The following is a 22,327-nucleotide window of genomic DNA, read 5'->3' on the forward strand; positions in this document are numbered from 1 at the left end:
TGAAACTAACATGAATATAAATAAGCATGCGATACAGTGCAACGCCCAAGTTTCACACAAAATATGCTGATTTAGGGGCCACTTAATCGCTAATTTCCAAAGCCGGTCTTTAAACTGACCGTTAACACACCCCCATGTGACCTGGTTTTTACCAATCAGAGGCTTGAAACCGTCCAAGGTATTTATTAATGTGAAGTGATGTCCTGATTTAAACTGTGATCTTTCTAAATCATCCAATAACATCTTGATGAGATGTACATGTCATCTCCAATTGTGAACTGTTTGTTTCAGTGAAGTTGTGTTTCTGTAACACTCTCGTCTCTTAATAAATTGGTGATAAACCCCCCCCCCCTCTTCAGCTGTGATGCCACCCAAGGGAACCGTCTCACTCATCAAATTTGTTCCGCGGAGTCACTTGCAGTTTTCAAGAAACTTTCTTGTTCATTGATTGATTGCTTTGACTGTTTTCCCATTATCAGTGCCATTATCTATTTATTCATTGTTTAGTTTCTTGTAAAGCGCTGTGGTACCTCGTGTAAGAGCGCTGTATAAATGTCTCTTATTATTATTATTACAATACAACCTTATGCTAAGATCATAATACCTGTTTCTGTACATCTTGCAGGCTGTGCATTCCACTGGCCAGTTAGCATACAAGAAATCTCTTGAGTTTGAGTTTCAGTGTCCATTTCATAACCATCATCACAGCCTATAATTGCTACTGATGTATACATGTTACCCCTTGGAGTGACAGACAGGATGATTGTGCCTTCAGCTACCTCTATGTCTGGACAGTAACCCTGGACAACTGCATCAAAACAATCACAAACAAGCACAAAATTAAATACTGCTTAAAGTCACCTGGAAATAGAATTTTTTTTTTTCAAACATAAGAGTATATGCTTACGAACAATAAAACAATTTTTTTAGTAATTGTTTGTAACGATTTATATGTTTAAAAAATATATAAAGTTGTTTGGGGGGCTGACTCCGCCTTCCCCTTTTGTGACATCAATCGAGGCAGACTTTGCCTGCAATGCGTATAGTAAACACACGTGCAAAGTACATGTACGTCCAAGTCGTGAGTTGGTGCATTTCAAAAAGTGTTTTTCTGCAATCAGCAGCAATACACCTGGTCGGCATTGCCGGAAAAAAACAAAAAAAAAATTTTTTGAAATGTACAAACTCACGACTTGGTCCGTACATGTACTTTGCAATTGTGTTTACTCTACGCTTTACAGGCAAAGTCTGCCTCGATTGACGTCACGAACAGCGCCCTCTCGATCAGGTCTACTCTTAAATTTGTAATTAACATAAGAACTGATTTTTTAAAACCTTAGTTAACTGTTTATTCACATTCAACTCATCAAAACACATATATTAGTGACAATAGCTTTATTTTGAAAAAATACCACTTCCAGGTGACTTTAAAAAACAATCAATCATGGTTTTTGATCAGAACAGTAAATAGTAATTAATAATAATTGTGGTTTCTTATATAGCGCACATGTTAGTCACCCAGTGACGCTCCTGGCGCTGTAACAAACAGTATTTCAGTCCAGATAGTGGGACTACGTTTGAGTTATGAGACCTAATTCTGATAGCACCATGTAATGCTTTACAAGATGCTGTGGCGCAATTTGCTGCCGATCGGACCAGGAACACCCGGCGAACCCCTTTTCTTTTCGATAAGTGCACTGGGTCCTTTTACATGCGTTACATAACACATGGGACCAAGGGCTTAACGTCCCATCCAAAGGACGCAGCAATGGTTAAGTGTCTTGCTTAAGGACACAAGTGTCACGGTTAGGGATTCAAACCTACACTCTGCTAATAAGACATGTCAGAAACACCAGAGTTTGAATTCGGTGCACTTACAATGACTTAACTGCTCGGCCACGACACTTATATCAAACACATAGATTACGGATACAGTTCACTTTCTTATCAATATGCTCCAAATGCAGTTCAAGATTTAGATCTAAGATTGGAGCTAATTACTTATTTAACAGCTCAGGGGTCGATTTCACAAAGAGTTAGGACTAGCCCTAACTTCGAACTAGTCCTAGAAGATATTGAAAACGTATTGCTAGTCCTAAGTTAGAACCATCAGACAAGTCTTATAATTAAATCCTTGTGAAATCCACTCCTGATCAACTAATCATGACTGTGATTTACTTATGCTCATTAAACTAATGAGGTGTCAAATGTGATTTGAATGAGAGAAACATTCTTCCTCCATGATGAACATTTGTGGCCTGTCATGGTCCGGATTCAGGCCCTGGTGTATGTTCAGCAGAGTGTGGGTTCGAGTCCCGGTTGTGACACTTGTGTCCTTAAAGCAATGGACACTATTGGTAATTGTCAAAGACCAGTCTTCTTATTTGGTGTATCTCTACATATTTATGCATAAAATAACAAACCTGTGAAAATTTGAGCTTGATTGGTTGTCGGAGTTGCGAATTAACTATGAAAGAAAAAAACACCCTTGTCACACTAAGTTGTGTGCTTTCAGATGCTTAGTTTCGAGACCTCAAATTCTAAACTTGAGGTCTCAAAATCAAATTTGTGGAAAATTACTTCTTTCTCAAAAACTATGTCTCTTCAGAGGGAGCCGTTTCTCACAAGGTTTTATACTGTCAACCTCTCCAAATTCAGCCCGGTTCATACTTCCTGCGAATCCGAATGCGAAGCAAATTTGACGAGAATTTGACATCACAATCCTCCTTTCGCAGCGATATTCTCAAGTGAGTTGAACAAAGTTGAACTGCTGCGAATTATTCGTTGCGAATTTGTGACGTCAACATTCGTATCGCATTATCATTCGCAATAAGTATGAACCGGGCTATACTCATTACCAAGTGAGGTTTTATGCTGATTACTATTTTGAGTAATTACCAATAGTGTCCACTGCCTTTAAGCTAGACACTTCCATGATTGCTTCATAAAAGTTGGGGAGGTAGTGTTTTCTGCTCCACCAGCCAGGCTTCTAATGGATAATACTCAATCCTACATCTGTATGGACTGTAAAGGTGACCCTGTTTCAGCCCTAGGAGTTGGTGGCAGTGGCTTCTGGAAAAAAAGTTAATTGTAGCACACACCTTGAATTGGCGAATTGCATCTAAAACAAATGATTCAAAAATTAAAACAATTTGGGAAATGTATTGTAAATGTCGACTTACAAGCATTCACACAACTCATCCCGCAGGTACCACGACACGTACATATTTGCTGTGTTTTCTTGGGGCAATCCCTTTGCCTGGTACACGCTGGCAAACATCCACTTCCATTACCTACAGAGGTGTTCGTTAAGCTTTCAAGACGAGGACAAATCTCATCTATTTTGAAAAGGGAAAAAAAAAAAAAAAATCAGGAAATAATGTACTACAATAGTATGCATATGTCGGAAAATGGAATTTACCCTCAATATATTTTATAGAATTACTAAATCCTTGCTTTTAAGATGAAGTTCATTTTAGAACTTCATCCAAAATCCTCACAAAAGAGTACAACAACTGCTGTCCAAAAGTTATTATACATTGTATCCGCATGTTTCCACAAGGGTAACATAAATATATAATATTCTAATACAAAGTGACCACCTGAAGGTAGGTTTATCATAATGATTTCGTAACAAACACACTACTTACAGTGACTTAGAGACTTTTTCCTTATGTTTCCACCAGGGTGACTTAAATGCATGGAAATACGGAGTGACAAGCTTATTAGAACAATTTCTATGTAAACTCAATGTGTTAAGGGAGTTTTCAGAGAAAACCCACTTCCTTATTGCTATATATTCTCTTGGTCAATTGGAGAGGTTTAGTGTCCCTCAAGGACTGCTAGTCCTGAGCCATGGCCTTTACAGTGACTTTGTGGGTCAAGTTGAGGTAAATTAATACAAGGAGAAATTTCTCTGTCAGCGATTAGTAGTGACCAATGGCAAACATCCAATTCAAACTTACTTGTATACATATTCAGTGAACTTTTAAACTAACCAATTGAAGATTGGTCTAGCGTCAGTGACTAGTAAAGTTAGGGGTTTAAAAGGCGATGCACACAGGATCAGGAGTCATTCTGAATTGCTGAACTCGTTCTCATCTAATCTGAATTCATGAGGAGCTTTCTTATAGCCATACATCAGGGTGAGTTTTTGATCTTAGATGTTTTAAGTTGTAGTTTTAACGGTTAGTTATTTTGGAGTTGATATTTTATTGTACTGATTTTGTTGTATTTCTTGTGTTTAAATGTGAGTTAACTCTAGTACAAATATAACACTTCCTCAAGAAACTTGTGTTCAATCCAAATATCTAGAATATTGTGACTGTGTTTATGTTAACCTTTCTAACAAAAGGGAGAAACATTGTTAAGTTTTACTGATTGTTTTTGTTGTCTCATGCTTCAATTGTATTGAGAGTTACTCCATTTTATTGTAGCTTCCATATCAGCCTGAGTATGGTCGTGCTGATGATGATGTGTCAAAAAGAGAAGCATTGGCTGAAAGTGTTCAGGTTAGCTTCTAACTTCTTGTATTAACTTGATTATTCATATTTTTGTCTTGCATTTCTTCTAATTTAAAGTGGTTTACAGTTAAACTCTACTTTGAGAGAAATGGTTTTAATTGAGATTTGTTAAATCAAATTGCTTTATTTTGTGGTAATAATGTTGTTAATGTTTATTGTATCACACTGCACCATAGTTCAAAGAGTTGTAACTATTAGCATCACAACGTTTTCATGTTGGCCTTGTGCATGTAGTAAAGCATAAATCCATATGTGAATCCTGGGTTTTGAGGACAAGGACAAAGCTCTAACAACTATCCAACATTGTTAGTAATTTGTCATGTATAAGTAAAAGTGACTGTTTTATGGTTTGTTTTGATTCTCAGTGAAGGTTGTTCACAAAGTGACCTTTGAACTACTGGTGTACTGTGTCCAGCTCAGTTTATGATAATGTAATAATGATGTGTATTCTAAACCCTTGTTTTCTAATTTACTCTCTATTTTACAGGGGTCTGTTTTCTAAACTCTTTTTTTTACTCTAAGGTCTGTTTTCTAAACTGTTTCTGCACTAAGGTCTGTTTTCTAAATAGCCTTTCTCAAGGCAGTCGAATTATTCACTCTGAAAAAAGACCGCCGTTGTATAAAACCCATCCGTATTCACTCTGCGTAACATCGCACGACACGGTGCCCCCGTACACTATCCGCATGCGGAGGCCGTCAGGCCGACAGCCTTGTAGGGTCTGTGTTGAAGCCACTGACCTCATTACTATAATAAGCGAAGAGTTCCCACGGTCAGCTCATTACCATAATGCCTGCGAAAGACGAGACATGTCTACATCATCACACACCACCACCACGGACGCTCAGCGAGCATGATAGGCGTGCGTGATTGGACGTCAAAATGAATTATTCATTTGCCTCACATCCTGTGTTGTCTGATAGGTCTGACGAACGATATACATATTCATGAGCTGCATACTAGCATATCCGAGAGCCCCCCCAATTTTTTCCACTAGTGGAATTTTTTCAATACAACACATTAAACCCGGAAGATACAGACCCGACAAGCCTGTCAGCCTGACAGCCTCCGCATGCGGTTAGTGGTACGAGTGCGATGACTTGTGTGAACAGTATTCGTACGATCCGACAGTGTGTATACGGGTGGGTCATGCGGTGTGATCGCACACACCTCGAACAGGGTATATGGGTGGGTTTACAGCGGCGTCTTTTCGGAGCGAATAATGCGACTGCCTTGAGCAAGGCTATTTTCTAAACTGTTTTTGCACTAAGGTCTGTTTTCTAAACTGTTTTTACACTAAGGTCTGTTTTTCTGTTTTTGAGTCTGTTTTCTATATTAAGTTGTTTTGAATATCGTCTGCGTTTCTAGTTCAGATCCAAGTCAAGGTCTGTATCAGTTTAAGTCTATTTGAATAAAGTCTTAGAACAGTAGTAAGTCAGAACAACTGTTTTGTGTGCATCTGTAGAGTCGTATTGAGTTTACCCGTTGAAACCCTGTGTGGAACCACACTAAACCAATAATCCGAGGTTTGATTATTATACGACACATACATAGGCCTATACATGTACATGTACATCATACATTGCACCCAACATGCAGGGTATTTCCAACTAGCATACATTTTTATACAATGTTTACTTTGATGCCAAAAAGGACTTTGTCGTGTGATTGTACATTATTCAAACATCTTCATAAATATCAAAGTCTTATATAGCACACGTATCTACCAAACAAGGTACTCAAGGCGTTGAGTATTTTATACAAACTTTCAGAAAGATAGGTTATTGCAATGATGAATTCTGAGACCCAATATGTACAAATGTAGCACCTTATAAGGGTTTACAAGGTGCTATGGCGCATACAGCAGCCACAGCCAGGAACACCGTGGCGAACCCCTTCTCTTTTCTTTTCTGGGTTCTTTTACACGCGTTACACAATACATAGGACCAACGGTTTTATGTCCCATCCGAAGGACAAAGCAATGGTTAAGTGTCTTGCTTAAGGACACAAGTGTCACGGCTGGTGATCAGAATGCACACTGCTGATCAGAAAGACCAGAGTTTGAATTTGGTGCTCTTAACCGCTCGGCCACAACACTTCATCAAAAAGTGGTAGTGGACATCAGATTAATTCAAGGAAATGTGTTTTAGAGGATTATCTGGTTCTCTACATCACCCAAACTTGACAATCTCTAGAGGTCTGGACAAGCAAAACAGCAGTTCTACATCTTTCGTTCCTTTTACCAGGGCCCAATTTCATAGAGCCACTAAGCACAAAAATTGGCTTAGCATGAAACTTCTTCCTTGATAAAAACAGGATTACCAACCAAATTTCCATGTGATTTTCATCAGGATAAGCAAACAACAGCTGAATACCAGTAACAAGCGATATGCAACAAATGGAAATTTGGTTGGTAATCCTGTTCTTATCAATGAAGAAATTTCTTGCAAAGCAAATTTTTGTGCTTAGCAGCTCTATGAAATTAGGCCCTGAACAGTTCAAAAGCCAGATAGATTTGACAAACTAAGCATAAATTTGATCCAACAACAGGTTAGAATAGACCCTTCCCATGATATGTAAACTGCACATAGTGCGTGCGCACTAACGTTTTGGTTGGCAAAGTGAGGGAACATCTCGCTGTTTGTACACAGCTAATGGCTGCTTGACGCAGACACGATTGCGCATCCGCTTAGTGCACAACTCTATGGTGTTTGCCAACCAATAGGGTTTGTACGCATGCGTGAATGTAATTAGCATATTTCATATGGGAAGGGTCCATTGCTCATATGGATAGGATACGTACATAAAATAATGTTACCAATCAAGCTTTACACACAGTGAGAAAATTCCTAGAAAAATACATTGTTTAGTTTTGCATTACCATTGGGTAGGCATGTTGGTGCTGCATCCATAGTCCATTGCCCATCTCCTAAGCATGTCCGCTCTGTACTATTAACTAAGCTGTATCCAGGAGAGCACTTGTAAGTTGCTTTTGCACCATGAGCTCGGTTAGTCTTGTACACAACACTACCATTGACAGGAGCAGGTAATGGTGGACATAGTTTACGATCTACAGGTGGGAACAAAAGTCAGGATATTTTTGAATATTTTTGAAAGAGTAATTTTGTATACAGTAGGCCTACTTTCAGCTTTTATATTTTTATTATGTAGAGTACTGTTGCTTGTGGTGTATTTTGTACTGTATTTAAATGGTAAAACTTAAATTTATTAAATTTTTGCAAAATTGTAGTAAATTTGATCGGCGATAATAAAGTTAAATTGAATTGACTAAACAATCACTTGTAACTGTTCTGTTTTAAGGACTTTTCTCAGCTTAGAATAATTGGTATTCTGCAAAGATGACTCCATACTACATTTATCCTTGCATGATTTTCTAATACAGGTCTAATGCAAAATGTGTGTAGAACGTTTTCACTGAACTGAACAGTGATGGCCAATAAACTGAAAGACCGTACAAATAGTTGAAATTTGGGTAATATATAGACTTGTGGTGTGATAGCCATGTCACGGTGGTGACGTAATGATTCAGGTTCTGCGATCAAATACTGCTCTCACAAGATCACAAGAGCAGTGATCTCGTGAGAACTGCTAGTTGCCCACTTCTACTCCCATTAAATGGGACTGTAGTCATGAGAGCAGTAGTCTCGCGGGGCCAGCAGTCTCGCAAGAATACTGCCAGTGTCGCGGGAGTCGCGGTGAAATTCAGAATACGGGTAAGATGTAGATTTATGTAGACGAGTTCTTACTGTTGATGTTGATGCATCGATAGCCACATACTCCATCACACACACACTGTCTATTTGCATTACAAACGTCTGTATCTAAGCTACAGCGTTTGTTATTGCAGCCAATGCTAGCAGCGGCTGCTGCTGACTCATCAAATATGCAGTCATTCTCAGGTTCTTGATTGGCTGCAAAAATAATGTAAATAAATTAATACAACAGCATCTGAAGAATTTTAAATTTCTGAGCATGTAAACAAGTTAGGTTACATCAATAATTTCATGTGTAGGTTTTTTCTAATTCTTTGCAATCCTTTACACTCCAGTAATTTGTAAAATGTGATTATTAAACACCCACAATTTCAATCCTGTATTTTTAATTTTTGTCATGGCTTACACTTGTTACAATAAGGCTGAGTAAAAAAAAGAAACATGTTTAGTGTCAGGTTAGGTTTCTCAAAAAAGGAAGGAGGGGCTTTTTATTTTTTATTTCAAGATGGCCGCCATGATGGTTAAATATCAATTGTTTTTTTCTGCTGCTGAAATACACAAAACATTAATGAAACAGTTTGGTCAAGGCATTCAGACAAGACATTCAGATTTTTTTTTTTTTTTTTGCTGAAATCATTTAAAATAACCCTTTTTTTTACTGGGTCTAATATTATTATGTTTTGGGTATTTACACACCCACAAAGCCTATTTGAGAATGCCGTGTACAACTCTAAATTGGTTCTTGGTGATCACAGTTGGTAATTTAATCCTTTTAATACAGTCAAAAAGTTTTATCTTATAAATACAAAATGACAAGTTCTTTAAGATTTTGTTGTTTTTGCAATCTTTTGTTTACCTGCTGACTATGTAGACTTATTTAGAACTGCATTGGTGTGTTTCAACTATATATCAGTTGACATATTTATAATAATCTTGTACTTCTTTGGCCCCCCCCCCAAATTTAATCTTTGCCCCCACCTGCCCCACCAAATGAAAATGTCTAGTTACGCCACTGGGCCCACTGATTTAGGTTTGTCAAGATGTAACAATTATTGTGAGTGTTATGGACAGTTTTTTGTAAACAACAATACATAGGCTACATGAATGATGAGGCCTACTGACAGGTGTCAAGCTTCTATCGTCCAGTACGCACTAATCCACCAATCAGATGCTCAAACTGGAGGGCAGCATAACGTGCGTGCATGTTGTTTGTTGTTCAATAACGTTCGGAATTTTTGTTAACTTTACGAGTTGCACGTGAGACTGGAAGATAAATTAGTTATAACATGTGTGCTCGTGGAATACGAAAAAATAAAGTGTGTCTGTGTCCAATATCCAGCGAAAGGCCTCGTTGGATGGGGAACAGAAGCGCTAGCTTAATTTTTCCGTTTTCCATACGAGCTTAGCTGTGATAACTTATAATCTTCAAGTACGCGCTAATCCTCCAATCAGATTCGCACAATGGAGTGGTGATAAAAACATTATAAAGATACGTAATCCCACACGCGCGCGTGGAAATTCTTAAAGTAGCGCGTCTGCATCCAATATCCAACTCGGCCTTCGGCCTCATTGAATATGGGATGCAGGAAGTGCTATTTTCTGTTTTCCAATCGCAGTTGTGTGATAACTTATAACCCTACTATACTGTTTCAAAGTTGTCTACAATCAAAACAGTTGAGAGAAAAAAATAAATAATCAACTACTACAGGCATGGCAAAGGACTAGTGATGTGTAAAGGATCTCCTTTTGTTTTAATGTGAAATGATGATGCAGTTTGGTATAAACTTTAACTTGAAACACAAAATAAACAAAAGTTTGCATCTGAGATACTGCTAACAGTATGTGCAAAAAGGGGGGGGGCTAACACTTCTTGTCGGCCCTGGCCCCACCCCTTCTCGCTACGATGCACAGTGCAGATCCAAATGCCTGTTATGTCCAGCCCAAAATGTACACTGAAGAAATTGAAATCAATAAATGCAAGGACAATTGCAATTATAAACACATAAAACTGTAATCAAACATTATTGAACAAAACCATACATAGAGAAAGGACCAAAACTAAAACTTTAATAATATTTCACGGTAAGAACAGCAATTAAATCGCTACCATTTTCCGAACTTATTACATATTCTGGGGGAGAATTTGCTAGGGGCGACATTGGCTTGGGGAAAAAATGTAACAACCCGGGGGCAAGCCAGTTAGGGGTTAAGGGGTGACTTTGTTGGGGGCGACTTTGTTAGGGGGCAAGCTGGCTAGGGAGGGGGCAAGATAAACAGCCTCACCAGTGTCAGATTCAGACCCTTATAGAATAAGCCACTATCATCATGCATTATTTATTATCAAACAAGACTTTTTTGCACAACATTTCACTCAATCCTTCAGAATCTTCATTTCCTTCAAATTCGTCACATAACCAAATTCTACGGCAGCTGGCCACCATCAACCTCTGGAATGCATTTAGGCCCTATAGATGCGGTACCCTTCTTCTCAGGTAAGAAAACAAATTCAGTGGTTTTGGAGTTAATTAACGGCAGATAAATTGGTGGCGACGTACGGAAAAATATCCGAACTAGAACTTAGAGGAACAACAGTGTGGTCTTCCTGGTTTCCAATCCAAGCTATCTTAATATGAATGAGTTGACTCATGTCCATGGTTGACTGTCCACCACCACACCACCCTGACCACCGTAAACCTGTCCCCCGATGCTGTATTTTTCAGAATTAGTCTGTCAGAGGGAAGGACGGTCCTTTACTCTAGCAGTGACTCTCTTTCTATAATGCTACAAAAAGTACACATTACAACATACATTACCTTAGATACCCAACACTTTGACTACGAAGTTTATTTGCCAATCCAAGGCGCAGGCGACAGCACAGATCCGACATTAAAATTCCACCTTTTTAATATCCGCGGGGGACCCAGCTAGCTAATAACTAGTATAGCGCCCTCTTGAGACACAATCGTACACTATCTACTCAATCGAATGTCAGACAACTCGTCCGTCGGACAACTCGTCCGTTCGGACAACTCGACGGTTAGGACAACTCGACTTTGAGACAACTCGACGGATGGCCAAGACAAGTCGACGGTTAATGTTGATCATTATTATTTACCAATTATTATTTATCACAAGAAGTGTGGTGTTCCAGTGAAGCCATACTTGCAGAAACATCTGTTAAGTGACTATCTCGAGACTTTGTGTTAAAAACAGACTATGAGATGACCATGGTATGACTCTATGTGTAGCCAGTTAGCAGTTGTCTTCAATTTATTCAAAATAAAAGATTTTAAAAAACACAATTAAAACATTAAATAAGTAAAACATACAGCTCTATTATTAGAAGATTTACTTTTATTTACTTTATTACCAACAACAATAACAACTCGATCATTGCTCTATGGTACAAGCAATGAACATGCAGCGGGTAATGGTAAAAACCCACCCACCATAATATACCCCCTCCCCCTGGGGAACGCCCTTGCATTGTTGCCAAGTCGCTAGTCAGTACATCCCCACCCCAGGCCGCTTTTTACCCATCCCGCCCCGTGCTGAGCCCCGTCACGGCCATCCGTCGACTTGTCTTGACCCCAAGTCGAGTTGTCTGACGGTTGAATAAATCATCCGTCGAGTTGTCCGAACCGTCGAGTTGTCTGAACCGTCGAGTTGTCCGAACGGACGAGTTGTCCGACGGACGAGTTGTCCGGTCTCCACTCAATCGGACCAGTACCAGCCCGTTGGGCCGGGAGATCGCTATGCGGATGATCTCATAATGAGCTATGATCTCGATGTATAGATTTCACATGACCCGAATTAGATTTAGTGTTCGTAAATTCAAGAATATAATAAGCTTTGTTTGAACAAAAAAGTTCCGACAAAGGTGGTGGGACAAAAAATTAACAAAGCCAAGTATGTTCATAATTTACTTGCGCACTGAGAATTTCCATTTTTTTTTAGTAGGCCTAGCTATGTTGCTGCTGAGTGCGATGTCACTGAGCTAACTGGTCCAAAACGCGAGTTTTCCACGCGAATTCATGTGACCCTTGGAAGTAATTGCTAGGCCTACATGTAGGCTACGTGTCAACTCCAGATTGATTATAGACATCGTGTCACTACAAAACACTTAGTGTCAATGCGGACGAACAATTCGGACCTCAGTGAAATATGCGTTCAAAACAAAGATAAATTAAACTAAAAAGGTTTATATGCCTACAGCCTACACAGTGGTACAGTAATTGTTAGGCTCTTTTAATTTAAAAAAGGAATTTCATTAAAATAAGCGTAGGCTACCCCCCCCCCCCCAAAAAAATAAAAAAAAAAAAACCTTTACAAAAACCCCTACCTTTTTGAAACACCATGTGGACTTACACACGTCCACACAAGGTTTCACAAGTGTTGAAGAATATTAATTAATTGTGCATAGAACAAAGGAATGTCTACAGAGTGAGCGCAATACATAGAGCTGTGTGTACAGACCCAGTATAAATGTTTTAGTTCAGTTCTCACCAGAGCTTTTCTCCGGGGACGTTGGTTACGACCTCGGCGTTATGTAGAATCATGGAGGGGAGTAATATTCCTCCGTGTTTTACACCCTGTCGACACTCACGCACACCGGGTGTAGTCATCTCCAATGTCCCCCACACTTCTCATTTCAAACTCACGTGTCTGTACTTGGTGGCTACAGCTACGTGAGGATCACCTCGCCATTGTGCATTGGAAGTCATGGCAACAGTCTTACACAGCCAGCTGTTGCCGATTCGACTAAAATACTTATTTTCTTTCGTGCAGTTTTAAAAATCTCGTAGCTGTGCCATTCAGACACTAGGTACAATAAGCCTACATGACGCGTGGCTGCGGCCGATTTCACGAAACGCTAGATTAGTCCTACTAGTGATCATTCGTTTTACACGTTCAAAGCACCGTCGCACGTCCAGATCTTGCCAATGCCCAATCACAAGCTCGATACTGAAGGCTCCACCCTACTCGGACCGTTGTCTTTGTTAAACGCTATACATATTCATGTTATTCAATAGAGCAGGAGAGCTGGAGGCATGTGTGTAAGCCCCAGGAAAATTCTCTTATTGTCTGCTCCTTGTAAAGCATGCAGGTAGCGGACATTCACTCACAAGGTGATGTTAGCATTCATTGCTAAGCAAGCAGGGTGTGTAAAAAACATGCAACAATAGCCTATACAGTATAATACCACTACTTGTGAGCTCAATCCAACATGTGCAAGTCCCTTTGGTTGGGCAGTTGGATCCTAACAATGTAGGTGTGCTCAACTTGTAAAGAGAAGGTCTGCTGTTCACATTCAAATAAGATTACGTTCGTCTGTGATGATATTCAGGTCGACTGTTCACATTCAAATAAGATTACGTTCATCTGTAATGATATTCAGGACTGCTGTTCACATTCAAATAAGATTACGTTCATCTGTAATGATATTCAGGACTGCTGTTCACATTCAAATAAGATAACGTTCATCTGTAATGATATTCAGGACTGCTGTTCACATTCAAATAAGATTACGTTCGTCTGTAATGATATTCAGGACTGCTGTTCACATTCAAATAAGATTACGTTCATCTGTAATGATATTCAGGACTGCTGTTCACATTCAAATAAGATTACATTCATCTGTAATGATATTCAGGACTGCTGTTTACATTCAAATAAGATTACGTTCATCTGTAATGATATTCAGGACTGCTGTTCACATTCAAATAAGATTACGTTCATCTGTAATGATATTCAGGACTGCTGTTTACATTCAAATAAGATAACGTTCATCTGTAATGATGTTCAGGACTGCTGTTCACATTCAAATAAGATTAGTTGGTCACTTACAAAATTATATTCCTTTTTTTCTTCTCTTTTTAAACCCTACTTTGAGTGATCACTACTGGATTTTGGAGATTCAATCCAACGTCTGAGTGATATGAATATGGTGTTTTTGTGTTTGCACATAATAACAGTAAGTAAGGACGCTGGAGTATCAGCTTTAACAGTTAAAAATAAATCCTTATGTTATTCGGCCACAGTGACACCCAACATACTTCACCCAGCCCCTTCTTAACATACATTTTTTTGACAAAATAGTTTAGGAGGGTACTTAAATATAATTACAAAATGTTCCCCTTTTCGCTTTTTCCTTTGGTTAAATTTGGCTGGGCACTAGTTGACAACAGCAATTCTTAGTAAATCTTTCCTTAATAATGAATGCTAACACTACACTGTCTTGTGAGTGATTGTCCGCTACCTGCATGCTTTACAAGGAGCAGACAATAAGAGAATTTTCCTGGGGCTTACACATGCCTCCATCAGCTCTCCTGCCTCTATTGAATAACGTATACATGAATATGTATAGCGTTTAACAAAGACAACGGTCCGCGTAGGGTGGAGCCTTCAGTATCCAGCTTGTGATTGGGCATTGGCAAGATCTGGACGTGCGACGGTGCTTTGAACGTGCAAAACGAATGATCACTACTAGTACACATTTCCCGCGGTTCGTAGTATAGCGGGAAATAATTGTCTTATAGGAATTCGAGTAATGCATTGTGCATATCAGGTGGGCATTATGTAATAGGGGTGAAGAGGGAGGTTTAAAAGGAGATTACAAAGGGTATTGTAGTCAGTCTAGCAAGCACTTTCACAGCGTACTTCTCGTTAAGTTGCTGTAGGGCGTCTACTCCGATCGACATGGAAAGCCAAATACAAGCCAACTTACATCGACAAAAGAGTCAAGCAAGCTGTTGCCAGTTCACAAACAGCACTTTTAAGCAAGTAAGATAGCCTAATTTCGTCGAAATTCACTTGCTTTGATACAAAGATAAGCGATGTACAGAAAGATCTTTCGGAGAGTCAACTTGCGAAAATTCAGCAGAACATTTTAGCAAATGACAGCTATACGTTCAAACGATGTAATGATATTCAGGACTGCTGTTCACATTCAAATAAGATAACGTTCATCTGTAATGATATTCAGGACTGCTGTTCACATTCAAATAAGATTACGTTCATCTGTAATGATATTCAGGACTGCTGTTCACATTCAAATAAGATTACGTTCATCTGTAATGATATTCAGGACTGCTGTTCACATTCAAATAAGATTACGTTCATCTGTATGGATATTCAGGACTGCTGTTCACATTCAAATAAGAGTACGTTCATCTGTATGGATATTCAGGACTGCTGTTCACATTCAAATAAGAGTACGTTCATCTGTAATGATATTCAGGTCTGCTGTTCACATTCAAATAAGATAACGTTCAACTGTAATGATATTCAGGACTGCTGTTCACATTCAAATAAGATAACGTTCATCTGTAATGATGTTCAGGACTGCTGTTCACATTCAAATAAGATAACGTTCATCTGTAATGATATTCAGGACTGCTGTTCACATTCAAATAAGATTAGTTGGTCACTTACAAAATTATATTCCTTTTTTCTTCTCTTTTTAAACCCTACTTTGTGTGATCACTACTGGATTTTGGAGATTCAATCCAACATCTGAGTGATATGAATATGGTGTTTTTGTGTTTGCACATAATAACAGTAAGTAAGGACGCTGGAGTATCAGCTTTAACAGTTATAAATAAATCCTTATGTTATTCGGCCACAGTGACACCAAACATGCTTCACCCAGCCCCTTCTTAACATACATTTGTTTGCAAAATAGTTTAAGAGGGTACTTAAAAATAATTACAAAATGTTCCCCTTTTCGCTTTTTCCTTTGGTTAAATTTGGCTGGGCACTAGTTGACAACAGCAATTCTTAGTAAATCTTTCCTTAATAATGAATGCTAACGCCACACTGTCTTGTGAGTGATTGTCCGCTACCTGCATGCTTTACAAGGAGCAGACAATAAGAGAATTTTCCTGGGGCTTACACACATGCCTCCAGCTCTCCTGCTCTATTGAACATGACATGAATATGTATAGCGTTTAACAAAGACAACGGTCCGAGTAGGGTGGAGCCTTCAGTATCGAGCATGTGATTGGGCATTGGCAAGATCTAGACGTGCGACGGTGCTTTGAACGTGTAAAACGAATGATCACTACTTCGAGCTAGGATGAGTTTACCCGTCCTAATAGTGATCATTCGTTTTACACGTTCAAAGCACCGTCGCACGTCCAGATCTTGCCAATGCCCAATCACAAGCTCGATACTGAAGGCTCCACCCTACTCGGACCGTTGTCTTTGTTAAACGCTATACATATTCATGTTATTCAATAGAGCAGGAGAGCTGGAGGCATGTGTGTAAGCCCCAGGAAAATTCTCTTATTGTCTGCTCCTTGTAAAGCATGCAGGTAGCGGACATTCACTCACAAGGTGATGTTAGCATTCATTGCTAAGCAAGCAGGGTGTGTAAAAAACATGCAACAATATCCTATACAGTATAATACCACTACTTGTGAGCTCAATCCAACATGTGCAAGTCCCTTTGGTTGGGCAGTTGGATCCTAACAATGTAGGTGTGCTCAACTTGTAAAGAGAAGGTCTGCTGTTCACATTCAAATAAGATTACGTTCGTCTGTGATGATATTCAGGTCGACTGTTCACATTCAAATAAGATTACGTTCATCTGTAATGATATTCAGGACTGCTGTTCACATTCAAATAAGATTACGTTCATCTGTAATGATATTCAGGACTGCTGTTCACATTCAAATAAGATAACGTTCATCTGTAATGATATTCAGGACTGCTGTTCACATTCAAATAAGATAACGTTCATCTGTAATGATATTCAGGACTGCTGTTCACATTCAAATAAGATTACGTTCGTCTGTAATGATATTCAGGACTGCTGTTCACATTCAAATAAGATTACGTTCATCTGTAATGATATTCAGGACTGCTGTTCACATTCAAATAAGATTACGTTCATCTGTAATGATATTCAGGACTGCTGTTCACATTCAAATAAGATAACGTTCATCTGTAATGATGTTCAGGACTGCTGTTCACATTCAAACAAGATTAGTTGGTCACTTACAAAATTATATTCCTTTTTTCTTCTCTTTTTAAACCCTACTTTGAGTGATCACTACTGGATTTTGGAGATTCAATCCAACATCTGAGTGATATGAATATGGTGTTTTTGTGTTTGCACATAATAACAGTAAGTAAGGACGCTGGAGTATCAGCTTTAACAGTTAAAAATAAATCCTTATGTTATTCGGCCACAGTGACACCCAACATACTTCACCCGGCCCCTTCTTAACATACATTGTTTTGCAAAATAGTTTAGGAGGGTACTTAAAAATAATTACAAAATGTTCCCCTTTTCGCTTTTTCCTTTGGTTAAATTTGGCTGGGCACTAGTTGACAACAGCAATTCTTAGTAAATCTTTCCTTAATAATGAATGCTAACACTACACTGTCTTGTGAGTGATTGTCTGCTACCTGCATGCTTTACAAGGAGCAGACAATAAGAGAATTTTCCTGGGGCTTACACATGCCTCCATCAGCTCTCCTGCCTCTATTGAATAACGTATACATGAATATGTATAGTGTTTAACAAAGACAACGGTCCGAGTAGGGTGGAGCCTTCAGTATCCAGCTTGTGATTGGGCATTGGCAAGATCTGGACGTGCAACGGTGCTTTGAACGTGCAAAACGAATGATCACTAATGGTTCAATGCGTCCTACGTCTTCAGATAGTGAACTTTAAGTCCTAAGATTAATCCTAAGTTTGGATGAGTTTGGTGACATCGACGGGCTGGTCACTTTATTTTAAATCAAACTTGGTAACCCAGAAATATTTCCGCGCGAGATACGTTCACACAAGAAAACATTAGCCGAGGTTTTTAAGCAAGCACGTGATCGAGCGTACAGAAAAACAAATCTGGCAAATTAATACAAACAGTTTGACATACAAGGCAGTGTCAGGAAAACGTGATCGCCTAGTTTTCATATGGTGTCTTAATCAAAACTACAAGGATAAGAACTCCACCATACAAACTCACCTTCAAAAGCAACCAGGTTGGCAGTAAGCATTAATAACAGGTACATTAACCGCGCCGTTGCCATTGCAGAACTGTCCCTTCAGCACACCTAATAGTATATGCAACCTCGTGGCTGCGGTTCGTTTTACAAAAAAAAAAAAAACACCAGTCCCGGAACTTCGTAGGATTCGGGTGTTCATAGGCCACGGTTGTTTAGACCATAGAGAAAGAGACTGACTACTGTTTCAGCAACAACTACCGTGGACCAATAAAGATCCCTGCCGTTATCAAGTCGTTTTTGTTTTGTTTTGTTTTTCAATAAACAAACATATCAGGCCACGGTTTCAAAATATTATTGATGTAAGACGAAAATGTAATTTAGAAAACAGAGGTTTATCTTCAAAATACCCTGAACAAAAACAGTATGTGTTATTCATTTTGGGAATTAGGCAGTCACCATGCTCAGTGTCCGGATTGGGGCATATCAAAGAGACTCGTTTCTTGGCATGTTAATTTCATGTTTATAAGACGTTACAGTGTAATCCGAAATATGACAATCTTTATTTTGTATAGGTTTAAATAAAATCTTTGGAGATGGTGTATGCTTTTTGCACTTCATTCACATAAAAGATTCTGGGGAAAGGTTTGCAAACATGATTGCAGTAATGTAAGTTTTATAAACCGCGTGGTGTTTCCAGAGGACGCTAAAGAATGAACGATCCAAAAAAGATGCATGAAAACCGTACAGGATCAACATTGATTTTATGGAATTAAGATGCCATATTCGATCAAATTCATTGTAATCATCAACATCTCTTTGTCACTTCGAATAGGTTGTGTCAGTTCTTCGAAGCTACTCTCTTCTTTTGTTTTAAAAGTAGAATACAATGATCCACACACATTTGCCTCGAAATTGCGTGGTTTTCCTTTTACTTTGCGAACTAACACGGGTCGGCCATTAAATTTTATGGGAGTCAAACATTTGACTCCCATAAATGGCCGACCGTGTTTGTCGTTCGAGTGATATAAATTTGTGTGGATCATTATATTCTACTTTTAAAATATCTTTCTAATCATATGCATTTTATAACAAATGAATACAAACGCTTTTCAAAGACCAACTCGACCGATCCAAGGCAACGTGTTCCTTTAAGTGCCAACAGCACCATACTTGCCGTAGTCTGTAATACAACTTCGATTCAAATGTTGCAACCTCGTACAATAAGGCTAAAAGGCCTCGTCAAAAAGTGCCATTATATCATAACTATAATCCAACTATACCACTGCAATTAAAATACTTGTAAATGGTGTAATACTGTCCACCGTTGCTCACTGATAAAAGCGTCAACAGCATGAGGTTCATATTCATATAGACAAACCTTGTATAAACACGATAACTACAAACAATGCTATAAATTAAATTATTTTATACCGTACTTTAGGCTCCCTAGATTTGTTTCGATACAAATCGATTTAAAAAATATGTTCATGTTTGTATTGTACTTGTGAAGTAATTGCCCGAATAAGTTAAAAAGTATTATTATATAATTATAAGAGATGTCAAATTTGCATTGGGGATAAAGAATTTTAATTTTGGTTATTGCCCATACACCGATATAGCACTGTAGTTCAATGAGCTTTTTTAAAACACCGGTTGTTTAGGAGGGAAAACGCAGACACCTCCACGATACAACCAACACGTAAGAACATTAGCTGATCCCTTTATGAGACAAAAGAAATGAAACGCACGATAGTTTCTTTTTGTCCGAGCGAGATTCGTACAATTGATTGTATCATCCAAATTGCACTTGTCCCCCTTTGTATTCTTCGAAAGGGGGTCACCCTTCGTCAGATCATGTTGTCTAGTGTATGCGTGTTTACTTTTTAATGAAGACGACGATGGGTCCGGGTTTGCCTTGAAAAAAAAAACCAACCATACAAAATATAACAGAAACCGGGCTCTTTGCCAACAAGGAAATCTGGTAGAACGTTTGGAAATACCGGGAGTCGGTAACTCTTGTCAACAAGGTCATAAGACAAGGGATGATACCAGAAAGTACCAGCTGAAGTGAAAGTGAAAGGTGCAATCCGGGTTGACTGATGAGCCTCAGCACTTCCCACGATCTGTGTACATCCTGAACTTGTTTATCAAAAAGAGCATAATGACACGTAAGCGAGGATATGAAAAAAATCTGTGCCATCAGTCGTGGCTGTTTCTTCAGTTGTTCGTATTCCCTCTGAGACATACTAAACACTAACATTCATGGACTCCTACGTGCATGAACATTTAAAGGTGCTCGCTGCCTTCCACTGTACCAATATTGTGTTGAAGTTTAGAAAAGTAACGGACTGTCTTCTGTCACGAAATTACATTAAAGCCACACATTTTCAAGGGATGTGAATCCTTAAAAAAAATTCAACTAAATAAACTGTCAAGCATCAAATTCAGAGCAACCATCAAATTCAGACACAATTGGTAATTGTCAAAGACATAGTCCTCTCACCTTTTGTATCTAAACAAATTCATTAAATCACAAACCTATGAAAGTTTGAGCTCAACTGGTCGTCGAAGTTGCGAGATAATACACGAAAGAAAAAGCAAACTTGACACATTAAGTTGTGTGCTTTCAGATACTTGAATTCGAGACCTCAAAATCTAATTCTGGGAGTTCTCGAAATCAAAATCTTTCTCTAAAACTGCACTACTTCAGAGGGAGCCGTTTCTCACAATGTTTTGTACTATCAACATCTTTGCGTTGCCTGTTACCAAGTAAGTTTTTATGCTAATAATTATTTTGAGTAATTACCAATAGTGTTCACGCCTTTAAAGCCCCAAAGCGCCCAATTCAAAGACAACGTACATGTTTATTATACGGTAGTTCTGTACTTGTTACAGTGGTGGTAACATCATTGAGGTATTGTTAAGACTCGACTAAATGCGCATTAATGCAATGGCAGTTATTAATCAGCTAACAATTTGCTTCATTGTTCTACCATTGGTTGTGTTTCTGCCTGTCGAGAGTGTTCGTCAAGTTCAATCGAGACGAGGTAAGTCTTAGCATTGTAAATTAAGGAAGAGGACGTAGACTCAGAAAGAACCTCCATGCTCAGACCCTCGACATGATGACATGATTCGTGACAATATTTGTTTATCTAATGATGTATTTATGATTTCCTAATAACTTTCAATCCACATGTCAGTATGATCACGTGTACATGTGAACTTCAACCACTGACCTGACCTAGTTTGCATGTCAATGAATATCTTTATTTGATTTAATTCATGTTTGGACAAGAACAAGATGGAGACGACAAAAGCCCTTTTCACACTACAGGTATTTCCCGGGAAATTCCCGGGAAATGTTAGTCGATCTGTTCACACTACAAAACATTTCCCGGGAAATAACATTTTCCCGGGAAATAATTTACCCAGTTAAGGGGTAGGGTTAAAGGAGTTAACCCCGGGAAAAAACGTTTTTCCCGGGAAAAGCAGCTAGTGAGAACGAAAGCGGGTTTAACTCACCCCACCTTTTGCTTCCACTGTGTTGAGACGTCATTAATCTCGAAAGGTCACAGACGTCAAAAATAGCGCGCCAAATAATTCGCGTGGTAACAATAGCCCTTTTTTGTTTTCTCCTTCTGAAAGTGTTTACGTTTAGGTACGAAAATAAAAGTGAATTACATCTGTAATTTACAAATAAATATATGAATTAAAAAATTGACCACGTGAATGGAATAGGAATATAATAAATAGTTGGCGTGAACAAGCTTCCTTCTCGTACACACGCCATGTGTGTATGGTATTTCTTATTTACATGTACTTGGCCGTTGTTGGACTTTTGTTGTCCAGAGTCAGATTTGAGTTCTTCGATCGACATTGCTGTCTACCACCTCACAGTAAATATTTTAGTTCAATCTGTTGCTCAATTCCTTACGATGGGTAGAAGTGACCGATGGAGTGATGATGAAATTTTGAAACTATAGTTGCATTTTTGGTCGACGATGCAGTCCAAAAACAGCTAGATGGGCATATAGGCCTACAAGAAACGGGAAAGTTTTCTCAAAATTGGCTGACTGCCTGCGTGAAGCTGGATATGAACGGACCCCTCCCCATTG

General features: G+C 38.8%; 2 protein-coding genes across 3 annotated transcripts in view; one reads left to right on the plus strand and one right to left on the minus strand.

Moving 5' to 3' along the window:
• The window catches only part of LOC139948541 (sushi, von Willebrand factor type A, EGF and pentraxin domain-containing protein 1-like), a 63,917-nt gene extending 45,589 nt beyond the window's left edge, over nucleotides 1-18,328 (minus strand). For both annotated transcript variants that reach the window (XM_071946724.1, XM_071946723.1), the window contains exons 1-5: nucleotides 18,233-18,328; nucleotides 8,289-8,453; nucleotides 7,403-7,591; nucleotides 3,183-3,338; nucleotides 605-808 (exon numbers count right to left, since the gene is read on the minus strand). In XM_071946724.1, coding sequence (XP_071802825.1) covers nucleotides 605-808; nucleotides 3,183-3,338; nucleotides 7,403-7,591; nucleotides 8,289-8,453; nucleotides 18,233-18,296 — 778 coding nt within the window. In that variant the 5' untranslated portion in view covers nucleotides 18,297-18,328. The remainder of the gene's footprint in view (nucleotides 1-604; nucleotides 809-3,182; nucleotides 3,339-7,402; nucleotides 7,592-8,288; nucleotides 8,454-18,232) is intronic.
• A 2,748-nt stretch (nucleotides 18,329-21,076) lies between these two features.
• The window catches only part of LOC139948008 (complement factor B-like), a 31,349-nt gene continuing 30,098 nt past the window's right edge, over nucleotides 21,077-22,327 (plus strand). Inside the window, exon 1 of the mRNA XM_071945961.1 lies at nucleotides 21,077-21,259. Within this exon, the coding sequence (XP_071802062.1) occupies nucleotides 21,148-21,259 (112 nt within the window). The 5' untranslated portion in view covers nucleotides 21,077-21,147. The remainder of the gene's footprint in view (nucleotides 21,260-22,327) is intronic.

This window comes from Asterias amurensis, chromosome 15 (assembly GCF_032118995.1).
Source record: "Asterias amurensis chromosome 15, ASM3211899v1".
NCBI classification, from domain to species: domain Eukaryota; kingdom Metazoa; phylum Echinodermata; class Asteroidea; order Forcipulatida; family Asteriidae; genus Asterias; species Asterias amurensis.